The sequence below is a fragment of the Sinocyclocheilus anshuiensis genome, unplaced genomic scaffold (assembly GCF_001515605.1).
Source record: "Sinocyclocheilus anshuiensis isolate Anshui unplaced genomic scaffold, SAMN03320099.WGS_v1.1 scaffold13, whole genome shotgun sequence".
NCBI lineage: Eukaryota > Metazoa > Chordata > Actinopteri > Cypriniformes > Cyprinidae > Sinocyclocheilus > Sinocyclocheilus anshuiensis.
In genome coordinates this window covers 1,979,523-1,995,212 of record NW_015538026.1, presented here as the reverse complement: position 1 = coordinate 1,995,212, position 15,690 = coordinate 1,979,523, and the positions used below count along the sequence as shown (strand labels likewise).

General features: G+C 36.4%; 1 protein-coding gene and 1 pseudogene across 1 annotated transcript; one reads left to right on the top strand and one right to left on the bottom strand.

Moving 5' to 3' along the window:
- The first annotated feature begins 1,672 nt into the window (after positions 1–1,672).
- On the top strand, positions 1,673–13,129 carry LOC107679700 (zinc finger MYND domain-containing protein 12-like). The gene is made up of 9 exons (XM_016475331.1): positions 1,673–2,695; positions 3,409–3,550; positions 3,636–3,807; positions 5,454–5,623; positions 5,899–6,021; positions 6,103–6,184; positions 10,346–10,491; positions 11,129–12,371; positions 12,851–13,129. The coding sequence occupies exons 1-8, from the start codon at positions 2,583–2,585 to the stop codon at positions 11,240–11,242; spliced, it is 1,062 nt and encodes a 353-aa protein (XP_016330817.1). The 5' UTR covers positions 1,673–2,582; the 3' UTR covers positions 11,243–12,371; positions 12,851–13,129.
- A 1,476-nt stretch (positions 13,130–14,605) lies between these two features.
- Positions 14,606–15,690, bottom strand: part of LOC107679693 (beta-citrylglutamate synthase B-like) — a 24,248-nt pseudogene continuing 23,163 nt past the window's right edge.

The following is a 15,690-nucleotide window of genomic DNA, read 5'->3' as shown; positions in this document are numbered from 1 at the left end:
TTTTTAATGTGTTTTAAAGAAGTGTCTTCTGGTCATCATGGCTGTATTTATTTGACCAAAAATACAGAAAAAACAGTAATATTGTAAACTATTATTACCATTTAAAATAATGTTTTTCTATTTGAATATACATTAAAATATAATTTATTTCTGTGATGCAAAGCTGATTTTTCATCATCATTACTCTAGTCTTCAGTGTCACATGATCCTTCAGAAATCATTCTAATATGCTGATTTACATTTACATTACATTTAGTCATTTAGCAGACACTTTTATCCAAATGAGGACAATGGCAGCAACAAGAGATCAACAAAATCAACAAGAGAGCAATGATATGCAAGTGCTATAACAAGTCTCAGTTAGCTTAATGCAGTACACGTAGCAAGGTTTTTTTTATTTGTTATGTAATAAAAAGAAAAACAGAATAGAAAAAGAACAGAGCAAGCTAGTGTTAGAGGCCTTTTTTTCTTTTGTTAATTGTATAATAAATAAAAAGAAAACAGAGAATACAAAAAGATTAGAGAAACTAGTGTTTTTTTTTTAAGAAAACAAGCAGTTAGTAAATTAACAGTGCAAGTCTAAAAGGGGAAAGTTTTTTTTCCGTTTTTTTAAAGAATAAAATTAGAATAGAGAGTGCTAGAGTTAGAGGGTCAAATAAAGATGGAAGAGATTCTTGAAGATGGACTCAGCTGCTCGGATTGAGTTGGTTGGTTGATTTATTATCAATGTTGGAAACAGCTGTGCTGCTTCATATTTTTTGGTACTTTTTTCAGGATTATTTGTTGAATAGTTAAAGCAGCACTATGTAACTTTTGGCGCTCTAGCGGTTAATAAACAGAACTGCACACATCCCGCGGAAGAACGTTCCAACCGGAGCTACTTCTCTAAGTTTATGTCTATGGCGATTCACGCAGGTATGTGTTACTCCGCAGCGGTGACGACCCGACCAGGCTACAATAGTCCAAATATAAGTACTTATTATAAGTGTACCGTAGTGATTCGGAATAAGACAAAAATGCGGTTTGGAAGATGAATTCATGATGTACTCGCTCATTATATACATTAAGCAAATTTTAAATACAGAAAAAGTTACATAGTGCCGCTTTAAAGAGAACAGCGTTTATTTAAAATAGAAATCTTTTCTAACAATGTAAGTTTTTATTATCACTTTTTATCAATTTAACACGTCCTTGCTAAAAAAAAAAGCATTAATTTCTTTCAAAAGAAAAAAAATTACTGACCTCAAACTTCTGAATGGTAGTGTAGGCTATATTGCAACAAAAGATTTTTATTTTGAATAAATGCTGTTCTTTTTAGCTTTTTATTCATCAAAGAATCCTGAATGAAGTATCACAGGTTCCAAAAAAAAAAATTAAGCAGCAAAAGTGTTTCCAATATTGATAATAAATAAGAAATAATGATTTCTGAAGGATCATGTGACACTGAAGACTGGAGTAACGATGCCGAAAATTCAACTTTGCATCACAGGAATAAATTATATTTTAAAGTATATTAAAATAAAATACATTATTTTAAATTGCAATAATATTTTACAATATTACTGTTTTTTTTCTGTATTTCTGGTCAAATAAATGTAGCCATGATGAGCAGAAGATAATTCTTTAAAAAACATTACAAATCTTACTGATCCCAAACTTTTGAATGGCTGTGTATGTACGTTTTTATTTATTTATTCAATTTTTTTAAAACAATGCACTTACCCATCTGCTGTAGTGTGTTTCTGGTATTTATGGATTTTTTTAATGGTACCACTATTTGTATAGTCTTACTTTAATTGGTTCCACTTGTATTGCCATTTGCAAGTCGCTTTCATAAAAGCATCTGATAAATGAATGAATGTAAACTTAGAATATTCATAATATTTGACAACTATAGCACTAGCATGCCTGAAAACAGTTCAGTCTTTGAGTTACCTTCATTGTACAGATGGAGGACAGAATTTATGCAAATGTTGGCCTATATTGTATATTTTGAAAAACAAAATCACTGCTTTGCATTTTAATTAGTCGTTTGACTGAAAACTTCAACGTTACTGACAAATAACCCTTGTGACAACTAACCTCGGTCTTACAAATATAGTGGTCAAGGGGGAAAACTTTTTTAAGTGAAGCTTCATTATCACGGAAATAGATAGGCTACTATAACTTCACCACTAGGTGGCTATAAACTTGCAGATCCTGTTTTACCTGTATTTCCAGACAAAGTATGTACAATACAATTATACAATACAATAAGTATATAAGCATGTACTATATCTATTGAAATACAATAATTACGCTATTGTTAAAAACAAAACTATAAACTGTGTATATAAAAAACGAAACAAATATAAAACATAAAAATCGCAGGTGCAGACAAATCCTCCTCAGCTGCCCCGAGGTCGTCTCCATGGGAACCAATATGAAAAACAAACTCAAACACAAAGGAAGATTTATTGCGGAGCCGATTTGTAATTGGAAAACTGTTGAAACGGCTTGTGGTCAGCAAGGAAAATAAAAGTTCTTGTTTGAATTTAAGCACATTTTGAAGGCTGAAACAGCTGCGAGTACATTTATCTGGGATGTCGGCCACAATTAACCCGCTAGCAAATCCTAAAGGAGTAAAGAAGCTGTGCGAACTTTGCCAGGAACCTGCAAAACTTCAGTGCACAAAATGCCTGGTCACATTTTACTGGTGAGTCTGGAGCCTTCGGGTTATTCAGTTAACTTGTGTGTTTTTGTCTTTATATTATCCAACCGAGTACCTTAAACTAGTACGTAATGCTCCATGGTGTAACTGCGCGTACAGACAGCAGGTGGCACCATAGACACACATGTCATGCTCGCAATCTTGGCCGTTACTGCAGAGATGGAAAGGTTGAACGAGTTCAAACAGCTGGAGGACAAATTATGTGCAGAGAGAAGAGAATAGCCAGCCATGCGTGCTTAAACACAACCAGGAAAAAAGAGAAAGAATATTGACTGGGAAAATGTATGTGTTTTGTGTGCATGCGTGGAGTTTTCCCTTGCTGTTTTTAAAGACGCCACAATCCTCACAACCATCTACGGCAGGGGTATTCAATTAAAGTTCCAAGAGGTCCGGTCTCTATATTTCCTTCCCAGTGGAGGTCCGGACAATATATAGGAATAGTCATTATACATTTCCATCTGGCCACCAGTAATGCTTTGTAAAAGAAAAAGTCCAAATAGTCATCAAAGACGAGGATATTGGGTCCTCAGAGCCAAGTGCCAGTGGCTTCTGAGAATTTTCCTATTAAAAACAAATCCTCAGTTGAGGCCAATTAGATTTGAGTATTAAAAGATAAGATCAGATGTTTTATCAAAGACTCTGGAATGTGTGTTTGTGTGTGTGTGTGTGTGTGTGTGTGTGTGTGTGTGTGTGTGTAGTAACTCTGACCACCAGCAAACTGACTGGACCAGTATTCATGGGAAAGTCTGTCCGTTGCTGGTATCTATCCACACACCTGCACCATTCAGCGCACTGCAGTCTGACCGAGAGCACCACCACAAAGAAACACTGAAGAAACAGGTTTGTATGTACTCCAGCAAGTAAACTGGAGCAAATGGTATGCCAACAGAGCAGATGTCTAACTAGTCAGTGTTTTTGACACTAGAAACATCTAGCAGAGATTGCTCATTTGGAGTCGCAGAGGTGGGTGTCCAAGAAAAGGTTCCAGGATGTGTTACCGGCCGCTCTCCTATTCTTGCGCTGGGCCATGCGGGTGTACGGATCCTGTGCTGTTGAACTGGTACCAGCTTATCTACTGCTCGCACAGGCTAATATAGGTGAGACATGCATAGAAACACATCTGCAAAAATCAACACAGTGCTGTGCTAATATTAAATCTCTCCAAGGTCCATTAGATTGAGAGCCACTGCTAGACTTCACAGTTCTAGAACCTCTCCAGAGGCTGACCGCCAATAACTTCCACTTCAGTAGAGAATGGAAACAAACGTTTGCTAAAATCTGAGGCTGGCGTTGAGCCGTTTACTTCCTGTGGGACGGTCTATGGGTGGGCTCAAGGGCGGTGCTTGGACATGAACTGAGGGGAGAGACAATTGTTATGTAATTCAGGATGTGGCAGACTAGTCATGCAGAGGTGTACTGTCTCAATGAGAAACTCTTGCATTGAAAGCTCTTCGTCATGAACTCCATCTCCATTTCTGTGACAAGAAAATCAAAAAGTTAGTTTATTTACATTTTTTTATTTCTTTTTCAAACAAATGCTGTTCTCTGAACTTTCTTTTCATCAAAGAATCCTGACCAAAAATCATGGTTTTCACAAAAATATTAAACAGTACAATAATGAAAATAATAAGAAATGTTTCTTCAAATCAGCATATTAGAATAGAATGAAGGATCGTGTGACACTGAAGACTGGAGTAACTAATGACTGCTGAAAATTCAGCTTTGCCACCACAGAAATAAATTACTTTTTAAAATATATTAAATATAAAACAGTTGTTTTAATGAATAATTAAATTGATATAATATTTCACAGTACTGTTTTACTGTATTTTTAAACAAATATATGCAGCCTTGGTGATCATTTGACTTCTTTTAAAAGCATTTAAAAAAAATTTACAGACCACAGAAAAATGTTTAACAAAATTGCAGAGCATGCATAAATTAACAAATAAATAATTTTTTAATTAAAATAAATTATATTATATATTTTAATTTAAATGATATTATAACATTTTATATTAAAATTAATCCTATAAAAAAAACGTAATTTCTTTATATAGTTATTAAAAGTTTGCATGATTGTTCCCTTCCATGCATATTTAAAAGGTTTTAAAGACAGAAATATAGCATTGTTTTCATGGATTTACACTTGCGCTCATCTTCTCACAACTAGAGAGACGGCAGACATGAGGACATTTCCAGTAAGTGAATATAGTGAGCAGCTGATGCTCGCTGGATTTGTTTTACGGTGGATTCAGAGGATTTTTTGGGAGTGAAAGTGGAATGATCAGACACCCATAGGAATGGCCAACTCCCTGGGGAGTGCACTATTAAACTAGGGAGCGGATTGAGACACACCCCTGATAATTAAGCTTCTGTCTATATGGATAGATGGGATGCTTTGTATGCTGAGAATTCTCAGTGGCTGCTTTCAACTTGTTTGACAGATGAGCAAACCAGGCATGAATCTTTAAAACATTGGATGTCTATTCCAACAGAAACATCAAAGATGGTTGTATTGAGTAGAGAGACCTTCTAATAGGCAGGCTAACTTAAAGTCAAGAGGCATCATTCATTCATTTTTTTCATTCATTACATGTTTTTAATATAGCGCTTTTCTAGGCACTCAAAGCGCTTTACATTGTCAGGGGGTATCTCCTCATCCACCACCAGTGTGCAACATCCACCTGGATGGCATCAAGGACACTTTGTTCATAATGTATGTTGTTTGTGTGTGTTAAAGGTTTAGGTTCTCTCTCCCAGGCACATGAGTATCTGTCTAAGGCTGAGTGGACAGTAATGAAAACACCAGGCTGCAGTCACACTGTCCTTCATCAGCTACACAGAACCCTGGGTCGCCTGCACGCTGCCATGGAAAAATACACATCTGCTCTCACTCACTTTGCCAATGACGTATGTCCTAAAATGTGTGGAACACTGTCACTGGATTGCATGTACAGAATTATCTGCCATGACTTATTGCTGATGCATGTTTGTGTGGTAATAAATATTAGGATTTTGTAGGAATATTGCAAGGCCCTTTGAAACACTTACTTGGTCAGTTGTGGCGTACTGGCATGAATAATTTTAACTAAAAATCTATATTTTATGTACATTTATTGATATAATTTATTTATGTGTGTATTAACTACAAAACTGACTGTACATATTTTTTTTTCTATGTGTAGGTGTATTATGCCAGTGAAATGTTTGGTTTGGGCAGTACTGTGACATCTGGAGGATATTTTCTTATGGCTGATGTGTTTCTGAAGCAAAACAAGCCTGACATTGCCCATTCGCTCTACACAGAGGTGGGAATACCCACCATCAGCACACATTGAGACATCTGTCTCTGTGAAATGTCTCTCATCACATTGCGTGCGTGTGTACAGGTGGCAAATTCATGGCACACTCACCTGTGTAAGCTGATGGATGGTATCGGGCAGAGCGGCACTCAACCAGAGAAGTGTTTTGGTAAGACAGTAAACCTACACAAAGACACGTCCGCAAACATTATTCATCCAATCCATTATTCATCCAATCAGCATATTTTCTGGTGAAATATAAATATATATATGTACTATTCAAAAGTTTGGGGTCAGTTTTTTTTAACGAAATGAGTACTTTTAATGTGCAAAGACGCATTAAATAGACCAATTTGCAAACAGTGATGGCCTTTTTGTTGGCTGAGCTTATCTAGTGGCAGAATATGAGTTTTAAAGTAGCAGTCTATGGAAGCCATGGAATAAAAGAATAAATTTTTTTTTATAATTTTAAGGTTTATATTTCAAAATTCAGACTTTTTTACACTAACAGTCAAAAGTTTTTGAACAGTAAGATTTTAAACGTTTTTTAAATAATTATCTTCTGCTCACCAAGCCTGCATTTATTTGATCCAAAATACAGCAAAAGCAGTAATATTGTGAAATATTTTTACAATTTAATTATTTACTATTTAACTATTTGAATATATTGTAATATGTAATTTATTCCTGTTATTTCAAAGCTGATTTTTTTAGCGTCATTACTCCAGTCTTCAGTGTCACATCATGATCCTTTAGGAATCATTCTAATATTCTGATTTGCTGCTCAAAAAACATTTATTATTATTATTATTATTATTATTATGTTGAAAACAGCGGAGTAGATTTTTTTCAGGTTTCTTTGATGAATAGAAGGTTCAGAAGAACAGCATTTATATGAAATAGAAATCTTTTGTGACATTATAAATGTCTTTATCATCACTTTTGATCAATTTAAAGCATCCTTGCTAAATAAAAGTATTAATTTCTATCATTTCTTTCCCCCCGCCCAAAAAATAAATAAAAATTATACCAACTCCAAGCTTTTAAATGTATAGAGTATAATGTTACAAAAGCTGTTTATTTCAGATAAATGCTGATCTTTGGATCTTTCTATTCATCAAAAAAATTCTGAAAAAAATGAACTCAACTGTTTTAAATATTGATAATAATAATAAAAATGTTTCTTGAACAGCAAATCCTGAGAATGATTCCTGAAGGATCATGTGACACTGAAGACTGGAGTAATGATGCTGAAAATGTAGCTTTGATCACAGGAATAAATTACATTTTAAAATCTATTCAAATAGAAAGCAGTTATTTTAAATAGTAAAAATATTTCACAATATTACTGCTTTTGCTGTATTTTAGATCAAATAAATGCAGGCTTGGTGTGCAGAAGAGAATTCTTTAAAAAACATTAAAAAATCTTAGTTTAAAAACCTTTGACTGGTAGTGTAATCTCAGAATTCTGATAAGAAAAATCAGCTGGTCATTCTCTCTTTTCTCCTCGGCTCAGAATATATCCCACACTTCTGGCTTTTTTCCTCAGAATTGACAAACTCGCAATTGTTGAGTTAAATTGAGTTATAAAGTCCGAACTAGGAGATATAAACTTGCATTCGCAAGAAAAAAAAAACAGAATTGTGAGATAAAATGGGTCAATGTTATGTTAAATTTTATAGGTTTAAATAGTATTTCATGCTGTAACTGTAGGGCTAATACAATATGTCCCCTATGAACTGCAAATGAGAATATTATGTAGACATCAAATTTATGCTTTAAAAGTAGGGTAATCAGCAGGTTTCATCCATAGTCTGTCCGTTTTAACCTCCAAATTCAGCTTTGCTGTCACAGTAATAAATTAGAAAATAGTTATTGTAATTTAATTAAATTGCAGTAATGTTTAATAAATGGAGTCTTGTAGGGAATCAGCTTCTCAGTCTTCTCACCAAAACTGTCCAGTGTTTTGATAATATTCAAGTCATGTGATTGAGCTGGCCAGGGCAGATGTTGAAATTCATCCTAGTGCTTCCAGGTTTTATGATCATGACAGCATATTTATACGTTTTTTTTTTTTACATTTTAGCATAGGCGTCTGTGATTAACGTTTTAGCAAATTGCAGCTTTTTCATGAATGCTGGCTTTGTGAAGTTGTCTGTGGTCGGTTTTTGCGGAAACAAGGCTCAAGGTCTTCAAGGAATATTGAGATTTGCTGTCACTTTGCAGAAGTAGTTCTATGTTGTTTGAACAGTACTTCTTAGTGTTTGACAGTCTCTGTCTTTCACTTTCTGTTTCTGCCCACTGTTCTTCTTCTCTAATGAGGTCTTGCCATGCTTTCTGTATGTAGTCATAATCATAAAGACTGTTGTTCCTAAAACACCAAACAATTAGGTCGTTAGGGTTACAGATGCTCCTGTTAAACAGGCTCCCATGATTTGTCCTTTTTGGAAATCTGACAACTCACTCATTTCACAGATGGCTTGTAACATAAATATCTAATAAATATAAAGGTTTTTTTTATTTTTATAATTAATATGGATAAATTAATGCACATTACACTTTGAACTTACAAATAAAAACTTAATTTTAATATGTAATTGATATCTTGATATATTTAATTTGTTTATTGTTACGATGTCATGAAATGTCATGTGTATGGTGTGGATTTAATCTATCATAAGCTTTTAAAGCAGCCTGTTTCGGTTCCGACATGATTGTATATGTTTATGTATTAGTTTGTATGAAGTTAGCGTTATATTTAGAGCCATGAGGTTGTGTCCTAGAGCAAAACCTAGTTTATTTCACTGATAACCAAGATCAAACATGACACAGCCGTGAGTACGTGCAGCGCTCCTGTCCTAGTTCTCTCTAAGCCTATTAACCTCAGCGCTGTTTTGGCTAAGTCTTCCAGTGACGTGGCTGGCTTTGCTCAGTGTGGCTGGCTGGTCAGTGGTCAGTACGCTTGATCCTTTCTGCTTTCTGGCCTCACACTGACTGACCCAAGGTCAGTAGACTGGCGCCGGTTCTGCCCTCTGGCTAGCCACATCATATTATAACTTCTGACCAGATGACTCTATAGCAGGAAACAGCTCAGCCGGCCTTGCTCTGCATGTCCTGGTGGATGCGACTGCACAGAGCTACAACAACAAGCATGACCTGATATCAATCAGGGACACAGACTAGCCAGAGTTTTATTCTTTTTGTCTCTGTGGAGCAGACGGTCATATTGTATCATTGGTCAGTGAAGTCATACATCCAACTATGCTCACTGTTCAGTCAAGCAACTTTAGTAACACTTTACAATACAGTTTAATTTTCTAATGTTTGGTAATGCAGTAGGTATCAGCATAATTATTTTTATTTTGTTTATAAATGAATACATTTAATGTTTAACAAGTGCTAATTTATAAAAATTCTACTGTTCATTGTGCATTTGTTTGTTCGTAATACTTGAATTTTAATGTTAGAAAAATAACAAAAACGAATGATATAAGTTAATATTTGTTTAATTATTTTAATAATATTATTACAATTTAAATTAATTAATTTATTAAATATATAAATTTTCTATGGTGTTATACTCTAAAAATGATTTATTCCTGTGATGGCAAAGCTGAATTTTCAGCAGCCGTTGCTCCAGTCTTCAGTCACATGATCCTTCAGAAATCATTCTAATATGCGGATTTTCCACTCAAGAAACATTTCTTATCAATGTTCAAAACTCTTGTTTTTCTAGAAACCCTGATACATTTTTTTTTTATTCTTTGATGAATAGAAGGTAAAAAAAAAAATATATATATATATATATAATTTTTACATTATACATTTATTTATTGTCACTTTTGATCTGTTAAATGTGTCCTCGCTGAAAAGTAATATTCATTTCTTTTGAAAAAAAAATCTCACTGACCAGACTTCTGAACAGTGGTGTAAATATGATGGAACATTATGCAATAAAATTATTTGGAAACAAATTATTCATAGACTAGGTTGTTGGCGGATTTCTGAACTGGCACCAGGGAGTGTTAATGCTTATCCTAATGGACCAAGCTCTAGCATGGTTATCAGCCAATTCAGCCAATCTTAAAGTGGTCAAATATTGGCTGATTTATCAGCCTGGCCAACAATGTCAGATAGGAGCAACTCCCTATAAGGGGATGTGTTTCAAAACACTAGATGATAGATCATGTTTCTGAATACCTCCTAGAGATTATTCAACAGAAATCATCATTCAGTCTCTTTCACAGATAGATCTGGTTTCTCAGAATCAAACTGCTGCACTCACCTGTGACTATTATAGCTGACACTGATCTTCCTCTTTTGTGTGTAGATGAGGCCCAGTGTGTGGAGGCTGATCAGATGTTGAGCTGTATCTTGGAGTTTGAGGAACAGTGTGTGAAGCCTCGCCCTGACCAGTCAGCCATGTTGGCACATTCTCTGGCTATGCTGTGGTTACTATGCAACAACTACACCAAGGTAAACAATAAAGGTTGACCAATTAAAATATTCCATTCAGACACTTCATGAGATACATTTACAGTATGTTCTTGAATTCAACACTGACCTCCTCACCAGTGCTCTGGATAATCAAATCATAGTAAATAACCAAATGTCTAATTAAATTGAAAGTTCTGATGTGGAATGTTTGAATTCGACTTGGATGGATGTCTTGCTGTGAACATGTTTAAGTTCTATTGACTTCAGTGCAGATTAACACTAAAGGCTAAAGCCATGATGAAAATTGACAGTCAGACTGTTCCACTGCTATTCTAGTTGTAATGGGATTCTCCGTTAGCATTCCTCCGACTTCCACTACATCTCAGACTACAGTTTAAATCCCCAGTTCTTATCGCAAACTTGTTCAAACTCCCAGCTCTCATATCAAACTACAACAAAACTCCCTAATTTATCACTTCACAGCTCCTCAGCTCTTATATCAAACTGTTAACATCCCATTATTCGTCAAACTACACTAAACTCCCTGAATAAAAACTTACCACACTGTCATATTAAATAGGCGATATTGTTCCGCTCTTCATGCGTTTGAAAATTAGGTTTCCCTTTTTTGTTTTTGGTATATATTTCTTTTATGTTTTTGTGTTTGTGTATATAGGCATTGGAGTATGGGAAGAAGGCTGAGGTGTTGATCCAGGGGTTAAGTGAGCAAAACAGACTGAGAGAGTCTATCCATAATCTACTACAACATGCTGAAAAACAGTTGGAATGAGACTGGCCACTAAACTACACACCGCAAACAAATCAAAATGGACCACAATATACAGCACAACAACAGTCAAACTGTCTTTACACTGTACAGTGTTCATATTCATTCATTAAATCCATCGATATTGGGAGATATTGATGTATAATTAAGGTGCAGTCACATTAGCGAAATTTCGTGGGCAAAAAAGGTTAATTGTCTAGTTCGGTAGTAATGTATGAAGCACGGCTCGCACTCTTTTTTTTTTTTGTTTACTTTTAAACCAAACAGCTTTCTGTTGGTTAACGCAGTGAATTTGTGAACTCGAACCTGTCGCGAAATCTGTGTGAGGAAATATTTCACCCTCATGTAAAATTCCCAACCGCATGGATTCCTATTGAAATTACTGGATTTTACCCATGAAAATTCGCTAAACAACAGTATATGTGACCACACCTTTAGTGAGGCAGGCTACAGCAAAAATCTTGCAAAAGATCAGTGGAAAAGGCCTGTCAACTGTGATGTGAGATAAATAGACAAGCTGACACGGTTTCATATTCTGGACATTTTTAAAATGTCTTTATTGGTATTATTGGTATTATTACGTAATGACACATAACATCAATGTTGTCGTTCGATCATTAGTAATTTCTTGTTTTAAATTATACAACATTGCTTGGTTTTTGGCATTTAGGTTCCCACTAAAAAAAAAAAAAAAAAAAAAAAGCAATGAAATGAACACATGGAGTCTCAAAACATTTCCCTTTTCCATACCAGAGAGCTAAGTGTTCATTAGCAGCAACTGTTGCTTTTCATTTTTAGTTATGTGATGCTAAGTTAATTGCCAACTCACAAGTCAGAAGGGTATAGCGGTACCTTATCAATCAGATTGAGCACTACTTCATATAGACCGTGTTTTCCACTGTAAGATCTGATGATGCTATTTTAGCTCTCAGTTCAGATGCATGTTTTTGAACTGCTGTCATGGAAGTTTGGCCCCTCCATTCTGAATTTGCATTTTATTAAGTTTTGGAGTCACAGAGGTTTGATACTTAACATAAGGGCAGAAGAAACTTCCTGTTGTATCCTATGAAGTGGAGGCAGAGCTTGCAAGTTCGACAACCATATAGTGCGTTATCGCAAAAACACAGAAAAGGTTTTTGGGATTTTGGTTCCCACTAAAAAAAAAAAAAAAAAAAAAAAAAGCAATGAAATGAACACATGGAGTCTCAAAACATTTCCCTTTTCCATACCAGAGAGCTAAGTGTTCATTAGCAGCAACTGTTGCTTTTCATTTTTAGTTATGTGATGCTAAGTTAATTGCCAACTCACAAGTCAGAAGGGTATAGCGGTACCTTATCAATCAGATTGAGCACTACTTCATATAGACCGTGTTTTCCACTGTAAGATCTGATGATGCTATTTTAGCTCTCAGTTCAGATGCATGTTTTTGAACTGCTGTCATGGAAGTTTGGCCCCTCCATTCTGAATTTGCATTTTATTAAGTTTTGGAGTCACAGAGGTTTGATACTTAACATAAGGGCAGAAGAAACTTCCTGTTGTATCCTATGAAGTGGAGGCAGAGCTTGCAAGTTCGACAACCATATAGTGCGTTATCGCAAAAACACAGAAAAGTGTCAGAGTTTACAGGGACACTTGTTCTTGCGTGGGAAGAGGTGGAAGGTGCAAGTCTCTGGTTGCATGGAATGATGGAACACATCACACACACAAGACGGCAAATCACAACGCTTGAGAGGGGGTGGTGAGAAGAGTGTGGTCAACGGCTGTTCAGTCAAACTCACACTAAAACCCTTCGTCACTCCAAGCAAGATTATCGCATATAAACCAGTTTTTCCTTTTTCTCAAAAAAAAAAGAAAAAAAAAAAAGAAAAATTATAAATTAGGAAAACAAAAGACAACAGAACACTAAATATTATAAAACGAACAAGAAAAGAGTGCATGTAACCATCAGGTCTCACAGCATCCATTTCTTAATATTTTAGAACGCTTTGTCCTTTTGTTTATTGATACACACAGGCAGGACTGTCTAGCATGAATATGTCACGTTTCCAAGGAGAGGAATTTGATCAAGGCTGCTTCCCTGAGTTGACTCTAAATTTCAAATCTATATTGCATCTTAATGTAAACTATTTCATCGAAAGTCCGAACTCACATTTAATTGATCTAAACTCTATGACGTCTAACATTGTAAACCATTCTGAGCTGGTTTGGATTGTGAGCTTGGTCCACTTTAGATTTGCTGTATGGAATCCTTAAGACTAAATGTGAATTTCATTATATGCAAATATGCTGAAATAAAGAATTTTGGGATTTTAGGACACTTCCAGATAGAAAAAGGGACATTAATAGAGTTGCTTAAATTTAAATAGAAGAATTAGACTTGTGAGAAATGTGTGGTGTACAGATATAACGGAGTACAACAGATAAATGTAAATTTAGCTCAAATCAATACAATTCCTGGTTTTCTTTCAGGTTATCATTGGCTTTTAGACCACTGGGCTGAATTAAGAGCAGTTGTAGCACCCGTTTGAGTTGACACTTCAGTTTTATTGTTGCAGTATTTTTGTACAAAAAAGTCGTTGAAGACGAACAGCTTATTCATCATCAGCGCTTAGTGTTGGCAAAACTTTCAGCCCTTGTGGTAAAAACATTAGTATTTAAAAGTCTACTTGCTCGGTTTCTCTGCAACTCACTGTTCAGACTATGTGGGAAATTGCTTTTGGGGTGGCAGACATGCAGATTGGCGAGTGGTCATCAGCAGATTTGAGTAGTAGACATTGGGAAAAGAAGCTCAGTTTTTAGTATATTTTCCCGCTCACAATATTTTCCATACAATTGATCCGTAAACAGATTGCTTTAACCAGTTCAAAATGGTGGATTTCTAAAATGGCCGCTTCATTCACAGAATTACCAGACAGCAGATGCCTGTGAGAAATAAGTTCCTATGGGCCAAATCCTCACTTACACATTAAGAAAGGTAATTCAAAACGGGTCCCACATCAGTCATTCAATTTTACTTACACCGGCAAAGCAAATGAAACCTTTACGCTTGTCTGATCAGCAGTAATTCATTTACTACAGGCAGCCACTGCAACAGACTAAAATAACTCGTACTCGTTCATGCTTTTAAAAGAGTTAGGATGGATGAGAATATTCACAGCTTTCCAGTTTTTGTTCTTGCTGTCCCTCTATGTGTCTGTCTGTGTGGGCTTTTTGAGGGCAGGGAGGTATGTGCCTTTGTATCCTGGTGGGCAGTTGAAATTTGGGTCCATTCGGTTTCCTCTTTCTCGCCCCATGCATGCAATGCATTATACCTTCAGCCAGGCTTTACCACAAGGTTTGTAACAGACAAAATTCATTCATTCTCTCCCTATAATACAGACTTTAATATGCCCTTAAGTGTATGTCAGTATGTGTGTACCCTAACCCACAGTATGTACATCAGAATCCAGTTGATGGTAGCTGAAAGGTTACATTTGGGAATCACGTCCTGGTAAAACCACTCTACAGTGCATGAACCCTCAAATTACAGTGACAAACACATATTCAGCTGGTGCACTACAGCCAGGCTGGAGTGTACACTAGCTAGTGCACTTCCAACTGCACTGTACACTTGTATAATTCTATAGTCTGTCAATGGAGAAGAAACATCAGGGGAGCAGCCTCAGACGGGGGTTTACAGGGAGGGTTAGTATGATTACACGTGTGCATCTGTATGTAAAGTGTCCACTTCAGTTTGTTTCGCTCTTTGATGGTCGTGTGTGTGTGTGTGTGTGTGTGTGTGCATGTGTAAGTGTGTGTTTGTGGCTGTAATTCCAACTCACTCAGTCAACAGTTTTATCTCGCTCACGAGAAGGGAGTTGATATTGTAGGCGGGATCTGCAGTGACGGGAGCGGGGCCTGTTTCCGTTAGATCCACCTCGCTCTCGCTGGAGGTGGAGCTTGTGCTCATGGTGGAGACGGCGTCAGTGATGGCACAGGTAGCGCCGGGTGGGCAGATCTCATTGGGAATACACACCTCTGTGGGGATTATCACCTCGGTCGGGATACACACCTCAGGCTCGCTGCTGGTTTCACTGGTGCTGGAGACCACAGAAAGCAGCGACAGCTTGGCAGAAGGGAGAGGATGTAGTCGGCCACGATGCCTGCCACGTCCATCCCACAAGCCTGGTCGAACGCGATGAAGCCCACGTTGGCGTTGGCCTCGCACACCACAAAGGAACCGTCGTTTAGCTGCAGCAGGTCAACTCCACAGACGTCCATCCCCAAAATATTGCACACCTGCACAGCCAGCTGCTTCCCCTGCTCACTGAGGGGGCACATCATTCCCACCCCACCTATCAAAAAAAAGAGCAAAATCATGAGCAGGGAGGCTAATGGGAAATTATGGGCAGTTGTTGTTGTAAGCTAAAACTAAAAAAAAAAAAAAAAAAAAAAAAAGGAAATTGGTAACT